At 35.8% G+C, this 15440-nt stretch overlaps 1 protein-coding gene across 1 annotated transcript in view; it reads right to left on the bottom strand.

The window, feature by feature from the left end:
- DPYD (dihydropyrimidine dehydrogenase) overlaps positions 1-15440 on the bottom strand; it is a 340058-nt gene that overhangs the window by 86827 nt on the left and 237791 nt on the right. Inside the window, exon 17 of the mRNA XM_084290947.1 lies at positions 922-1042. Within this exon, the coding sequence (XP_084147073.1) occupies positions 922-1042 (121 nt within the window). The remainder of the gene's footprint in view (positions 1-921; positions 1043-15440) is intronic.

Raw genomic sequence — 15440 nt, 5'->3', positions numbered from 1 at the left:
GTGAAAGAAAAGGTCAGTCACTTTTTATTAAATAATGCATATAAGAACAAGAGAGGAAAAAATACAACAGAAAAACTGTGAAACTGTGAAATAACTAGAAATTCAAATAAGCAGCTGAAGACAGAAAGCAACAAACTGTAAGGGGATGTGCAGAAGGGTCCTTAAAACCAGTCCTGGGCTGATAAATTTTATGCTAGCTTCAAGACAGGCTGCGTCAGTTGAAAGAGCTGTAAGCTGCACCTGGGAAACACAGACCAGCAGACAGGCAGATCTCTGCCATTCAGCTGTGGGGGACAGAATCTACTATAGCGGCTGTTCAACGCTGAGAGGTGCCCCAGCACAGGGGTAACCTCCTCCAAGCTGATGACACCAACTCTGCATTGACTCTGCCAGCCCATAAGTCTTGCTTCTTACTGTGAGGATGGAATAGTGCAGCAGAAATAAAATGACCACATTTTAAAGTGATGAATTAATACACATACTTTCAAATTCATTTTCAACCACCCTGTTTTTCAGCTCTAAGGAAAAGTAATATGTATATATATATATACACACACACCCTCAAATGATGTATTTCTGATTTCTCAGGATACACACATTATTTTTACTATCAAACAAAGGAATAGGGGAAGATACAGTGGTATGGTAAACATATAAATATGATAGAAATTAGAGTGAGAAAAGATACAAAAACATGATTTAATGTTAATGTTAATATAATATGGTTCTTTTTATACACTGCTATATTAGCATGTACAAAATTAGGAAATCTTTGATCACTGCACTTATTTTAACCACATCAAATAAACTGCATTTGTATTTGTTTCTGTTGTTATTTGTTATTATTTCTGCAACTGTCCTATGTCCGCCACATCCAGCAAATTAGTAAATCTGTACAGCTTGTGCACTGGAGTCAGTTACCTTCCTGCGCAGCCATCGCAATATTAACAATATCAGTGACATTTGGGGTCAGCTTGGCAAAGAAAGGAATCTGAACAGCTTGTCTAACCCAGCGACAGATGTTCCGTACCAGCTCTGGATCCTGTTCAAATAGGTCAGATAAATATAGAACATAATTAAAAGTAATATGAACAAAAGGTATATCAAGGCAATAGAAAACTTTGTTATAAGTGGTTGTACTGTGATTTTGTGAAATTACACATCAGGACCAAACCTCATCTCATTAACTAGCTTATTTAAGACACATCAAGTAACCACAAATCTATTATAGAAAGGTTAGTTCATAAAGAAAGACAAAGATATCACAAAGTGTTCCCTTCCCAGAGTGGGAAAAATATAATTTTGGATGACAGAGAGTTTCTTTACCCATTTATTTTTAAAATTACTTTTTGTTTTTAATGACTCACTCTGTGTAAGATATGTTGAAAATAACTGCTATCATATAAACTAACACAATCCTGAAATATTGGCTGACCATGCCTTGATAGAATAAGAAGGATGAGTCAGGTTGCAGGGCTATCAGAATGCAATTCTGCATTTCTGGACTTTCTTCTGATTTCACAGAATAACTTGGAATGTCCAAAATGTAAATGAAAGATCAAAACCTCCACACTTAGAGCGCAAAATAGAAATCTTCTAATATTGGCTTTTCATGATTTATAGGCATTTACTTCCCTTATGGAATACGTATCACCTAGACTGTAATCAACAATCCTTTCCACTGAAAACAGCTCAGTGGTACTAACATTTTGATTCTGGCACATGTTATGGCTTTTTTTTTTCAATATAACTCTTAGGGTGTGGGTTGGCGTTTTTTTCTTTTTCCTTTTTTTTTTTTTTTTTTGATTGTCTCCTAGTAATGCTCTTCAAAAAATATCTTAAAATTTGCAATACTGATGTATGTAGAACATGGTGTGTGATCTGGTTCATAAATGAACTGTTACAAGATTTAGTACGAGGATAACCTTTGTGTAGGCTAATCGGTAGTGCAGCAATTATTTACATTTACTAAACCTTTATCACTGTCTCAGATAATTAAGTCTGTCATATAAAAATAATTTTCTCCTGTTTGGCTATTGTAAAAATTTGGAAAGCTGCATTGTTATGAAAATGGGATGATCCTAAATGAAGTTTAGATTAAAACAATCCAGTGGACACCAAGGTTCTTTGAAGTTTAGTGAACATACAAGAAATGTTCCCTTGCCATTTTTGTCATTTTATATCAACGATTAAATGCAAACATAAGGAACACAGGCTGTATCCCTAGAAAGACAGAGTGCTTTACATGAATAGTAAAATCCTGAGACTTAGCTGTGCTATTCCAATAAAAATGGTGATCTCCCCGCCCATGTGCTTCCATGAAATATGTATGAACATTGCAGTGGCAGTATGAAAGTAGTTGTGTCTTTGACTTTCATTTCTGTTTTGAATTTCCTTGAGGCCCAATGCAGAAATGAGACCCTCTAGAAGATATGGATTGTATATTCTTTATGTTAATTCTTCTCCTCAGAAATCTTCATAATAATGTTCAGGATGTTGGCACCACATAACTCATTATACTGACTTCGTAGTGCTTACAGTGCTGCCATAAAAATTCTTACTCCAACTCACATTAGCACTTTAAAGTACACTTATTTTAATCCACATCAAATAACAACTCATTGGGAGATCTCTAATTCATATTAGCCCAATTTCCATCATATCTAAGACAATTTAACTAGTCCTTAGAAGTTTACCTTTGGACAGAGAATAATTTGTAGAGTTCACACAAGACAACTTTTGAGAAAGGCTGAAGTGATTAGAAAGCAAGTTCACTTCTAAATGGGCATTGACATTTGCAAAATCAATAATATGAACCAGCTAAAATTATTATTCTGCTTAATTTGGTACAGAATTTTAATGCTTTTAGTTCAAAGTCTACCATGTTGCTATAAATTATCTTCTATTACACATAATAGGTTTGTAGCTTCTGTTATTAATGATGATACAATGCAATTGTTATAGAATCTGTAGCATAATTTTGCTGAGTGTGTCAGTGCAGAAGAATGAACAAATGCTTCAATGGACTTCAACATCCATTGACTACACCCTTCACTTGTCTGCTGTACTTAATCTTTCCTTTCCTTTCCTTTCCTTTCCTTTCCTTTCCTTTCCTTTCCTTTCCTTTCCTTTCCTTTCCTTTCCTTTCCTTTCCTTTCCTTTCCTTTCCTTTCCTTTCCTTTCCTTTCCTTTCCTTTCCTTTCCTTTCCTTTCCTACAAACATCATCTAAATGAAAGCTTAGCGAAATTATTGATTTATGCCTTGCATCCACAGGAATCTTTTGGTAATTTAATACCATATAAAGTCTCTTTTGGTATGAGTTGTATATCAGTGTGTCTTCTGTCTTCCTGTTCTTAATCAAATATTGCTTGTTTATTCCAAAGCCACAGGAGATTTTAATGTAACAGGGCTTGCTTGTCTTTTTACTTCCCCAAGCAGCCGTACAGAATCATTTTTCCTGAATATTCATTATAGCCTTGGGCTAGATGGAGCTTTTAATCCTAACTACTCATTGCCAATGGGTAGATAGACGAGAGGAAAAACAACTATTCACCTTTTTTTCTAAATGATCACATGATAACCTTAACTACAACCATACCTATATGAATAGGTCCTCAGAAATTAAAGCAGCAAGTTGTCTTCTGATTGCATTTGGCATTGGTAATGAGTTGAATCCCACATCCTATCATCCCTAGGGCAGATACATCCTGCATGTTTAAGGAGGAGTGTGAAAATGCTATGAAGACAGTAGGTAACCTCTCCATGGTAAGAAACAAAATGATGAGGAGATTACCACAGAAATGTCTGGCTGTAGATGTTGGAAACTGTGGCAATTTTTATTATTACCTGTCTTCAAGTGCCCTTGCAGGGTCCTCATTGTTACATTATCCTGTTATCACACACTCTTTATACTGTATCTAAAACACCTCTCTGAAGGAGGGAGGTACTACTATACCTGTTTAACAAACAGATAAGGGCGAGCCAGAAATACTGAGGCGCACCTCCTCAAACTTCCCTTTTTTTTTTTTTTGGTGCCTAGCCTTTACTAAGTCACTTGCATAAAGATCTGAAAAGATATGCCTGGTGGAGAACTGCATTTGGGTTCTCAGAATGCTTTAAACCATGATATACTTCCCACATTAACAAAAGAAATATTTGCAACTCTAGAATTTAATCAGTTTTTCAGAGTATTTGAATAATGCAAAAGATGAAAATACAACTACTTTAGGGTGATAAACATGCTTCTCTTAACTGTGCAAACAGTCCTTGAGAAGCATGTATGTGTGAGGGTATTCATGTATGTATGTATATCTAAAGAATACTAATGCCAGTCAGAAAGATGTCATAAAAATAAACCTGTTACAGAATTTCCCCTGAGAACTTCAGAAGGAAGGTTACTACTTAATATAGCACATTAGCTGATCTTGCCTGTTAGTGCTACAGAAAATGGACCACACCATGCAATCTTCAGTCCATCCTTAATTACTATAATGGTGGCAGTTCTGCCTCGCTAAGAACAGGGTAAGGATTTTTACAGTTACGGGTTTTATAAAAACACAACTATTCTCAGTCAGAATCCTGATTTTACATATGCATGAAGGTTTTCTTACACAGAACTACTGGTGTTAACATTACAGGTCATGCTGATGATTTGTACAAGTCCATTATTCTGACTGTGATGATGTGAAGTTCTAGATGGCAGAGAGAATGTTGTAAGATCCATTAGGACCTTGCATGTAAAGTCCTTAAATCTCATCCATCACTGACTCCAATGACCTAAACAACAAAGTTACAGAAATTAAAATACTTTATTCTATTTAATTAAACTATAAGTCTGATCTTCATAAACCTCAACCCTATGATGGTCACAAAACTCTTTTCTCATATATATCTCTTGCCAATGAGCTTCATGGATAAATCATTCATAATGTGAACACATTTGCAATTTTAAATACCAATCCTAAATTATAGAGGCTTCATCTTGTCTTTGAATTAATTTACCATACATTAAGATGACATGGGTTTCTGATATGTGGTTAGTAGGCAAGCAAGGCACCAAGTATCTCTCAACAGTGTGTTCTTCTGGTGACAGATTCTTCTTCTGTACTGACCCTCCAGAAAAAAAATAATAACAACTAAAAAAACTCTTGTAGCCCCTTACATGTATTATCATTGGAGGAGTTTTTTATATGATAAAATGTTCTTCACTTAACTGCCCAATTCTCCAGAGTGGATACATTTTCCAAAATAGTATAGATAGCCAAAGGAAATGGAAGGAGGGTTTTTATGTTTACAAATGATGTAACCAAATAAAAACTTTATGAGTGAGAATTTGCAAGATTGGGCTTTTAAATTTAATTCAAGTATTATTCTCACTTTACTACTGTAGTGGGTTTACGTGGCAAGGTTTTGGTACCAGGGGTCCCTAGGGGTGGCTTCTGTGAGAAGAACCTAGAAGCTGCCCCATGTTGCCGAGCCAATAAGTGATGTTGTTTTCTGCTTCTTTGAGAGCATATTTAAGACTGGGAAAAACAGAACAAAACAAAACACAAAAACATACAAACAAACAAAAAACGCTGCACCACAAAGCAGCTGGGAGAGTGAGAAGAGTGAGGAACAGCCTTGCAGGCACCAAAGTCAGTGAAGAAGGAAGGGGAGAGTTGCTCCAGGCACTGGAGCAGAAGTCCCCTGCGGCCTGTGGTGAGGCCCATGGTGAAGCAGGATGTCCCCCTGCAGCCCATGGAGTACCACGGTGGAGCAGGGTTCCACGCTGCAGCCCGTGGAGGAGACCACGGTGGAGCAGGTGGCCCTGCACCGATGGAGGCTGCGGCCTGTGGAAGGCCCCTGCCGGAGCAGATCCCCCAGGCTGGAGCTGCAGCCCGTGGAGAGGAGCCCACGCAGGAGCAGGTGACCTGGCAGGAGCTGCTGCCCGTGGGGGACCCAGGTTGGAGCAGTTTTCTCCTGAGGGATGGACCCCGTGGTACGGACCCATATCTGGAGCAGTTCTTGAAGAGCTGCTTCGTGTGGGAAGCCCACGCCGGATCAGTTCAGCAAGGACTGCATCCCGTGGGTGGGACCCCACAGCACAGGGGACCAGAATAACCAAAAAGGAGCGGCAGAGAAGAAGCGCTGTAGACTGACCATAACCCCCATTCCCCTGTGCCGCTCAGGGGGAGGAGGTAGAAGAGGGCGGATGGAGGGGAAAGGTGCTTTTGGTTTCTTTCCTTTGTTTCTCACATCTCTAGCTTGTTAGTAATTAGCAATAAATCCTACTGTCTCCCTGTGCTGAGTCTGTTTTGCCTGTCACAATAATTACTGTGTGATCTCCTTGTCCTTATCTCAACCCTTGAACACTTTTCATTGTATTTTCTCCCCATTCCTCTTTGAGGAGGGGGAGTGAGAGAGCGGCTGTGGTGGTGCTTGGCCACCCACCCGAGTAAAACCACCACAAGTATTTAATTCAACAAAAGCCTGGAAGGAATGGGTTAAACCTATCCTCAGTCACATTGCTATCTGAGAGCCTACCAGGCCTCACATGCACCCTCTGAAAAAGAAGAAAGGAGAAAAGAATCCTTCACCATCTGCAGCTAACAGGTAGACTTTCTTCCAGGCCATGCTACATTTTCCTTGTGAACATTACAGTGGCTCTTCCTGCCACAACCTGCAGGGTGGGCAGGCACGGGCAAGATAGATTCTGAACAGCTTTAGAGAGGGAGTAATAATCATTTCTATAGATTTCTCACCCATTCAATCCACTCCAATGTCTCAAGATGTAGGTCTGGATATGCATCTTTTACAGAGATCCCACAGATGTCCTAGGGCTCGTTAATCTGATATGCTGTTACTCGAAATACTTTTTATAGGTGTCTATCATATTTCTTTCCAGATCAAACACAGAGCCAGAAATCCATTAGGAAACCAGAATGTAAAATTAAATAAAATAAAACAAAATAAAACAAAACTTATCTGCGTGAAGAGCTACTCTTTTCACATTCCTTCAAAAGTGCTGGAAAAGTAGAAGTGTTAGAATTTCAGCTTAAAGCACTGTAAGTTAGTATCTTTAGCTTATATATTTTTCCATATTATTATCAATCTTTCCCACATGATGTTGAGCAAAGATTTCTTTTTTCCCTCCTCCTGTGAGATGTCCAATACCGCCCTTCATAAAATTGCATATCTCTAAATCTACCCAAAATATCTATGGTACCTAAATACAGAATTGCAGTCAATCACTAGAGCAAAAGAGACACCATTTCTATACAGATTTCTAATCCTGGTTAATTTTATTGTCTTCTTTCATCCTAGAAGGGGCACTTTAGTTTGTGCATTTGTCCTATTTCAAACAATTAAAGCTAACAATTTGTTTAAAGCCTGTCAAAGTAATGGGAAGGATTTCCCAGGACAGAAGACAAATAACTCTCTACTTCTCATCTGAGGAAAAAAAATGTTTCATTTCTCAAGAAATTTGACAGCTTTTGGTCAGCATCTATTGACCACAGCTGTCAAAAACAAAGAAATGAGGCAGTTTAACCTAAGGCAGGAATAACAGTTTTCACAGTTGTATGTGAACCTATCTATATATATTAGGAAAAATTTCCAAAAATGTCTAAATGACTTCAAAGGCTTTCGGTCAGCATAATCAACTCCACACAAAGGTAGCTTCTGGACAAGAGCTGATGTCCTTCTGGCTAGATTATATAATACTGGATATGATAATGTGGAGCCAATGCCATAAAATGAACTTTTAGATAATGTCATTTGAATTTGGGACTTCTTTTTGGTTAGTCCTGTATTGCCTTTTGGTGTAAGATCCAAAGGTACACCAAAGGCAATAGAAGTATTTTAACTAATTTCAGTAGGTTTTGGAACAAGTTAATATTTCACTATTTGCTCACAATGAGTAAAAACAGAAAACAGCTAGGAGCACAGCGTTTTGTCAGATTTCATCACAATAGCAACTTTTTGTGCAACTCATTTTGAACTTATGAGACAGTAGGTCACTTCAGTTGTATAGTTTTAATTTAATCTACATATATATAATTTTACAATTTTATTTACTTGTGTGAACTGTTCCATCAGTTTAGCAAAAAAAACACACACAAAAAAAAAAAAAAAGAAAAAACAAACAAAACAAAACAAAAACAAACAAACAAACAAAAAAAACAAACCACAAACTTCAAAATCTCATTAGATACCTTTAATAAGATGGTAGTGGAAAATCATATTCAGGATATAAATTCAAAAATATATAAAGACCTATTTTGTTCCATTCAAAATGTTTTGTTCCAGTTCAGGACTTCAGTGTTTTTAATTAACTTACACTTTGAAACAAGAGGTCTTTTCAAAGTGAAGAGGGAATATAAGTGTTTTGTTGTTGCTGTTTTTGTTTGTTTGCTTGTTTGTTTGTTTTGGAGGGAGAATTTCTAAAAGATCAGTGATTAATATGAGAAGAATTAAGCATAGTCTACAAAGTCACCATTTTGCTGAACTACCATAGCAACGATCTGTACTGTGACTACTGCTTGCTGCTTTAATTCAAGATCATACCTATTTTGTATCCTCTTACATACTCTAAAATGCTCTTTTCCTTAAAAAAATAAATATATATATATTTAAAAAATAAGTCTATGAGGTAAATGTATGCATTTTTATTTTTTTTCCATGTAGTAAGTATTCTCTTTTAAAAAAAATCTTTAAACTTCAGACATATTACATGACTTCAATAAATACTTCAATAAAAATTTCAATAAATAAGCATGTAATACTAAGGAAATACACATGCTTTTGTTTACAAAATACTACAGATTCAGATGTAGAACTAAGACTTGGAAAATTACCTTTAGTTTTTACAGACCGCATTATCTCTTTTAGTTACGGACTTTTTATTTAGGCAAAAACCTTACCATTTGAAGTCCATGTAAACACTCCATTTTTATATTTACTTGTATTTCTAGAGTTTTTATTTTACCTTTATTATTTGCTACATATTCCATATGTTATATTATATATTTTTTTAGGGAGTAAAGATTTAATTTTTAGTTGTTTTAGACAAAGTAAAAATCCAAGCAACAGTCTGGCAACTTGATCCTATATGTATATATATATTATTATTTTTTAATTTCTGTTGTATATTTTAAGAACTAAAGAAGTCATGACTTCTTTTATACTGGGACTTTATTACTTTAAGTAGAGCTTTACATAGAGCTGCAAGCATGTTTTTTTGTTTTGTTTTGTTTTGTTTTTTAGTTGTGTACAAAATCAAGTCAATCAAGATTAGGTCCAGGCTTTGGTTATGAATGAGCAAAGAAGGCAAAGCTCTGAGACTCAGACTATACTAGCAGAGATAACATCAGCCAACATGAAACTATGACACTACTATGGTTCGTACATCGCACAGGCTACTTTGAAAATTTTAAAAGAAATTTGATGTGCGTGAAAAAAAAAGGACAACTTTAAATTTAACAGGATCAACCAAATAAATCTCAAAAGGTTCATAAAAGATTCTGATAGAAACAGAATTTCAAAATACGGTTATATTTTAGTAGATCTAAATCTTGCTTTTTCTTACCCTCATTTGATATCACAATCACTCTTTCTTGCTTCCTCGGCTCTTCAGTTAGAATATTTGAAAATGTTAAAAGTGTAGTACAAATAGCCTTTGATCACCTCACTCTATTCCAAATGAAGAAAATGAGAACACTAAGTCGATACAGCATTTCCTTATTTCCTTATTTTAGTACACTACTGGAGCTGTACAAACGAACAATGCTTAACAGCATGTTAAAGAAAAAAAAAAAAAAAAAAACAACAAAAAAAACCAACTCCAAACCCACCCACAGAAGACTGTACTAAGTTTTTAACATATCTCATCTAATAGCATCCCGTATTAACATAGGTCAGTATCCAAACTCAAGAATACATTTATCAAAGTGCTGTGTGGGAGATCCACTTTGGATTACTTATTAACAGCACGGCACTCCCACACTCCTCCTTTCATAATGTAGCACTAAAGGATAACCAACGTGAAGACAAGGTCAAAAATGAGCTGGAAATTTTTGATTGACCAGTACACAAAAGTACAAAATACAGACTTGTGTTGGGAGGTTACAGCAATGATAAGAGGGATGTCAAGATCAAGTACAACTAAGACTTGAAATGTTTGTGGCTGTCTTTATATAGTCAGCTTTGCAATTACTCGCTTTTTCAGATCACATAAAAGCTTTTTAATTTCTCCCCACCAGTAAGAGAAAGACAACAAAATTTATTTTGAAATTGAGTTCTCTAAGTAGGTCATTGAACCATAATGTTTTTCATCATTCCATTTTTATTTTTTATTATTTTTTTTAATTTAAAATGTTAATCTAAACAACCAGAAGAAACACCATTGTTAGAAAATTCTACCTTTAAAATGCCTTACTAGGCATTTTTTTAAAAAAAATGTTATTGGTATGCCATAGGAAAAGCTCTCTATGTTTAATTGAGATAGGCCAGTTAAAACTGTAGGAATCACTATTTACAGCTATTGATTTTTATGCAACATTAAAGGACTCAGACACAACCATTATTTTCTTTGGTTGTTAGAATAAAGGTTAATAATAGTTGGCCTGAAAGGGTGAAGCACAGACTGCCAATTCAAATCAGCAAATCATTTTGTTCCGATACCAATTGGGCCTAAACCTTCCAAGTGAAAAATGTGAAACAGCATATTTACCTTTTATAAATGTCTTGGAGATACTAACTAGGAAGATTTATTTATCATCAGCAGTGGTATATTTAAGTGTTGACTAATATAAATGCCTTTTTACCTATGAAAGAACAAAATACTTTATCTTGGTTGTTTTATCCAACCAAGGTACTGTTTCTCGTATCACTGTAAAAAAGCAGTACAGAGTGTGATTAAACAATATTTCAGTTCCTTAGTTCATGCAGAGGTTACCTCATAGAAGGCATAAAGCTTTGATTAAGTTTACATCATACATGAAAAATTTTTAAAGCATAGAGCTTGAATATACGAGAGCTGCTTTTTCTTGTGGTCAAGTAGGTAAGCTTTTGGTCCCTTTCCTATAAAAAAGAGGCAGAAAATACCAGATACTCGAGAAATCCATAAATCTTTGAAACCAACAAATTAAGGAATTTAAAACCTATACTTTGAGGATTTCCCACTGGCTATTAAAATAATCATTATATAGGCCTTTATTCAGATTTGATCTACTGTAGTTAGCCTTCCAGTGCATTGACCAACTTTACTAGAAGGTGAGGCAAAATTTTGGAAGTATGAGCCTAATCCTGATAATTCTCCTGTAAGCAGTGAGGAGACTTTGTTAACTACCTTTATCAAATGGTAACATAAAACTGAAAGCACAGAAAGGAAAAGCTATTAATGTGCACTGTGTAGTTAACTTTTATTGTATGCTAAGATGAACAATCTGAAATCGTTCTATTTTACCTGAACATGGATACTTGTTGCTGATGCTTTCCTTCAAAACAAATTCTGTTTACTGAGCATGAGAAGAATGAACAAATGCAGTATTTTATGTAGCAACCACATATCTAAAGGCAAAGCAGTCCACAGAATCAGTAAACCAAAACTTTTGACCATGTAGACCACAGAAATATGCTTGCCTGAGTTTTCTACATTTTTTTTTTTTTCGTGAAAGCTTCTCAGTGCATTAAAATAAATTTTCAGAAATAAGTACAGGTTGCTATTTGGTCTTTAAGAAAATCACTCTTTTACGTCCTTCTAGAAGGCACTCACTATATACTCTGTCATAGTTAGGGTATTGAAATGCCATTAAAACTGGCCAAGTCTTTTTGCTTCCTTTTTAAACAGTGGTAGTTCACTTGTATTTTGGCTGAACTCACCTTCTTTATGACATTCGTCATACACGATGTGAACTCCAGCTGAAATGCTTCCATCACAGTGAGAATGAACATAAGATTATCCCTAACTTTCTTCCATACATCCATGAATTTCAAGATAACAGAATCACTTTTACATTTTCTAAGAAAAACTGATTCTGCAGAGAATACTTTCTACATAAAAATAAAAAGTCACTATACATAAAAAGTATTTAAAACCTTTTTAACAGCTGTACATACCATGTCATTAAAAAGTTTCAACCAGGCAGTAGTGCTGTTAACATTACTGTCCTATTTATAATCCCTTTTTTATTTTTTGTTTTGTGTTTTAAGTAATTCAATTAAAAATCCTTCAAAGCAATAACGGTGGATTAAATGCTGTCAAACTGCAATATAAAATTACAGAATAGTGTTCTGATGATGAATTTATTAAACTTTGCATCTTAATTCATTTCTTCTTGAGCATATGAAAAACAGAATTCTTGAGACAAAATACCAATTAACAGTTGTGCTTCATTATTATGTATTGTCTCCTTTTATGTGCTACAAAAAGTAGAACACATGAGCACAAAAAGGACATACGGAATTAAAGACATGGAAGAAATCCATTTAAACTATGCATAGGTTTGCATGAGTTGAACAAAATAATTAGCAGCTGCCTTTCTCCTTACACATTCAAAATACCCTCTGTGTCACAATGCCAAATATTCCATGTTTCTGCAGTGCACCAGGAGCTCCTCTGGATCTGCAGCAAATTCATAGAACCATAGAATCTTTTAGGTTGGAAAAGATTTCTAAAATCATCAAATCCAACCACTAACCTGATACTGCCAAATCTAAACTCTAAACCACTAAACTCTACGCCCTACATCTACACGTGTTTTGAATACCTGCAGGGATGGTGAGTCAACAGCTTCCCTGGGTAGCCTGTTCCAATGCTACACAGTCTTTCAATGAAGATTTTTATTTTATTTTTTTTTCCCTAATATCCAGCTTAAATCTCCTCTGGTGCAACTTCAGGTCAATGTATTCCAAAAGATCATTTGGGCTTGGTGTGCCTTTGTTCTCTGAGGCAACGTGTAAGACTTATGAACAGGTTGGGGAGAGCAACCAATGAATGCCATCAGTGCCTCAACTAAGGAATCCCCATTTCTGAGGAGTTTGTGCCTTGTAATTGAATCTCCTGTGTTTCTGACTGAGCTTTTCCCTCATCTGGACTGCTACGGCTACTGTTCACACCCATCAGTTAGGCAGCAATTTGTCTTTTCTACCCAGCTGTCTGGTTTTAAGAAACTTACAGAACTGTGAGATCAGCTAGGCCTTATTTTCTTAAGATCCCATCCAAAAAGGATGAAAGTAGCGAACTCAAGAGAATGAGACATAAATCCCAAAACTCCACCGCAAACACCAACAGTAACTACACTTGGATTATACCAGATTTGAGGGGACAACATTGCCACTGCTGTTGTTGCACAGCACAACACCAGCCTGCTGTACTTTGCGTTAATTTATTGCAGTAAGAGATACAAAAGAGGAGAGAGAGAACTAATTCTGCCTGCAGGACTCAATGAATTATACTTAACCAGCACATTATTGTAGGGTGATAGTAAAATGCCACATGAACACAGATATAATCAAATTGTGTTTGGGGCATCATTTATATAAAATACTTCAAGCTCCTTGCTGGCAGAGCAACAGTGAATTATCATGCTATGTTGTGCACTTCAATTAAGAACAGCCTCATCTTTCCTATTTCCGAGGTACAGCAGAGCAAATTTAATTGTGCCATGCAGCTAGTTTTCATCTTTCCAGAATAACCAGTTTGTTTGTTTGCTTTTTCTTTTTAACAGTCATCTTCTTCTGAATGAGGCAACATGGGCTTATATGAAACTTATGCCCTGATTGCAGGCAATGAACATGAACATAACCAGTAGCAGAGGCTGTAACAAGCAGAGTTTAAACAGAATGAAAATATAGGTGAGAAAAGAACTGCAAAGTTCATTTTACATATTATCTGAATATTTAAACAACCAGGATCTGGATTTCAGTGCTCACAAGAGAAATACATGTCTCCTTCAATATAAGCTAGAAAAAGAAATTAATCCCTCAAAACTAAAGCTTAAATGCTGAGATAAGCTAAGATATTTTATATACCGGAGTTTAGAACATATAACTAATTAATGATAAATATTTATAAGCCAGGATGTTATTAACTTTTAAAGTATTTGCATATAGCATAAAAAAAAAGTGCTCTTGCACTTAGGCTGAGATCTTTGATTATGACATGTTTTTTAAAAAGTATAGGAAGATCCTCTGTGCTTTGGAAATGTAACTGAGGTATTGCTTTCAGCCTGAGATCTCCCTTTCACACTGAACATCTCACCCCAAGTGAACAAGTATTTCTTAATTCCTTTATCCACTACTCAATCCCTATTGCTGGTATACACAATGCAATACCTCTGGGTTGAAATTTGGTATGGTGAAGCAACAGAATCACGTAAATGTTGGTTTGAAAGGATTTCTCAAGATCAGTTAGTCCCAGCTCTGCTCTGAGCAGGACTAGTGTCAGCAACAGATGGGGTTGGCCATGGCTTTTCCTGCCTGAGCCCTGAAAATTCCAGAGATGGTGATTATACAGCCCTGCTGGACAACACACGCCTGTGTTGCACCACTTTCTTAGCGATTTTTTTTTTTTTTCCTGATTCCCAACCTGAAATGTGCACCCTGCAATTTGTGGCCATTGCTCTTGCTGTAACATCTGGCACAACACCTTGCCTATTTTCTAGCTGCTTGTCTGACATCATTCGTACTAGCTCTCTAGCACTGTAGGATGCTCTTCTCTTTTTCTCGATGTTGATTTTCAGTCCCCATTTGTCTATACAGCCTCAGTGATATTTTCAAAGTATTTGGATATCACCTGTCTAGTCAACTAATAGTAGCAAGTACTAGACCAGGGGTTTCCTCTGTACAACAGAGAATGACACAAAATATAGCAGGAATGCAAAATAAACCCCAGATTAGTGACTCAATTCAACTATTTATTCATTCTTACCAGAACAGCTGGAGGGAATTGTTGACTTTTGGACCAAAACCAAAAGCCAAACGCTGAAATTTGTAGATTCCACTTCATAGTAATGGTGCTGTATGTTTAATATCACCTTTTAGGATTAGCCAAAAAAACGTAAAGCGTCTTTAAATGAGGCAAAAAGTGCACTACAAATACCAGTTAGACGCTGAAATGTGATTCAATTCAATGTGATTCAATTGATTTGCTATTTTTATAATTTTCTACTATGATTACTGCAGTAATAAACTATAGTAGAAAAGAGATGCTGTCATTTGTTTTTATAATCTTTTGTTCACCATGTTGTTTTCATGCTTACTATTATATGTTTTGCACACTAATGTTATCTGATGCAAGGAAAATACACGCATTAGCGCTGTTTAGCCAAACGACGGAAATTCTATTACAATTTTTCACGATATCAAACTTTTACACAGTTGCAGATTATTTTGAAAGAACACAAACCTTGACTTTATTATCATTAATCAGCATTAGTAAATATAATTGACATTTTAT

This window comes from Netta rufina (genome assembly GCF_964035555.1).
Source record: "Netta rufina genome assembly, chromosome: 8".
In the NCBI taxonomy this organism is placed as follows: domain Eukaryota; kingdom Metazoa; phylum Chordata; class Aves; order Anseriformes; family Anatidae; genus Netta; species Netta rufina.
Note: the sequence above shows the minus strand (reverse complement) of the source record. Positions and strands in the feature narration are given on the sequence as shown.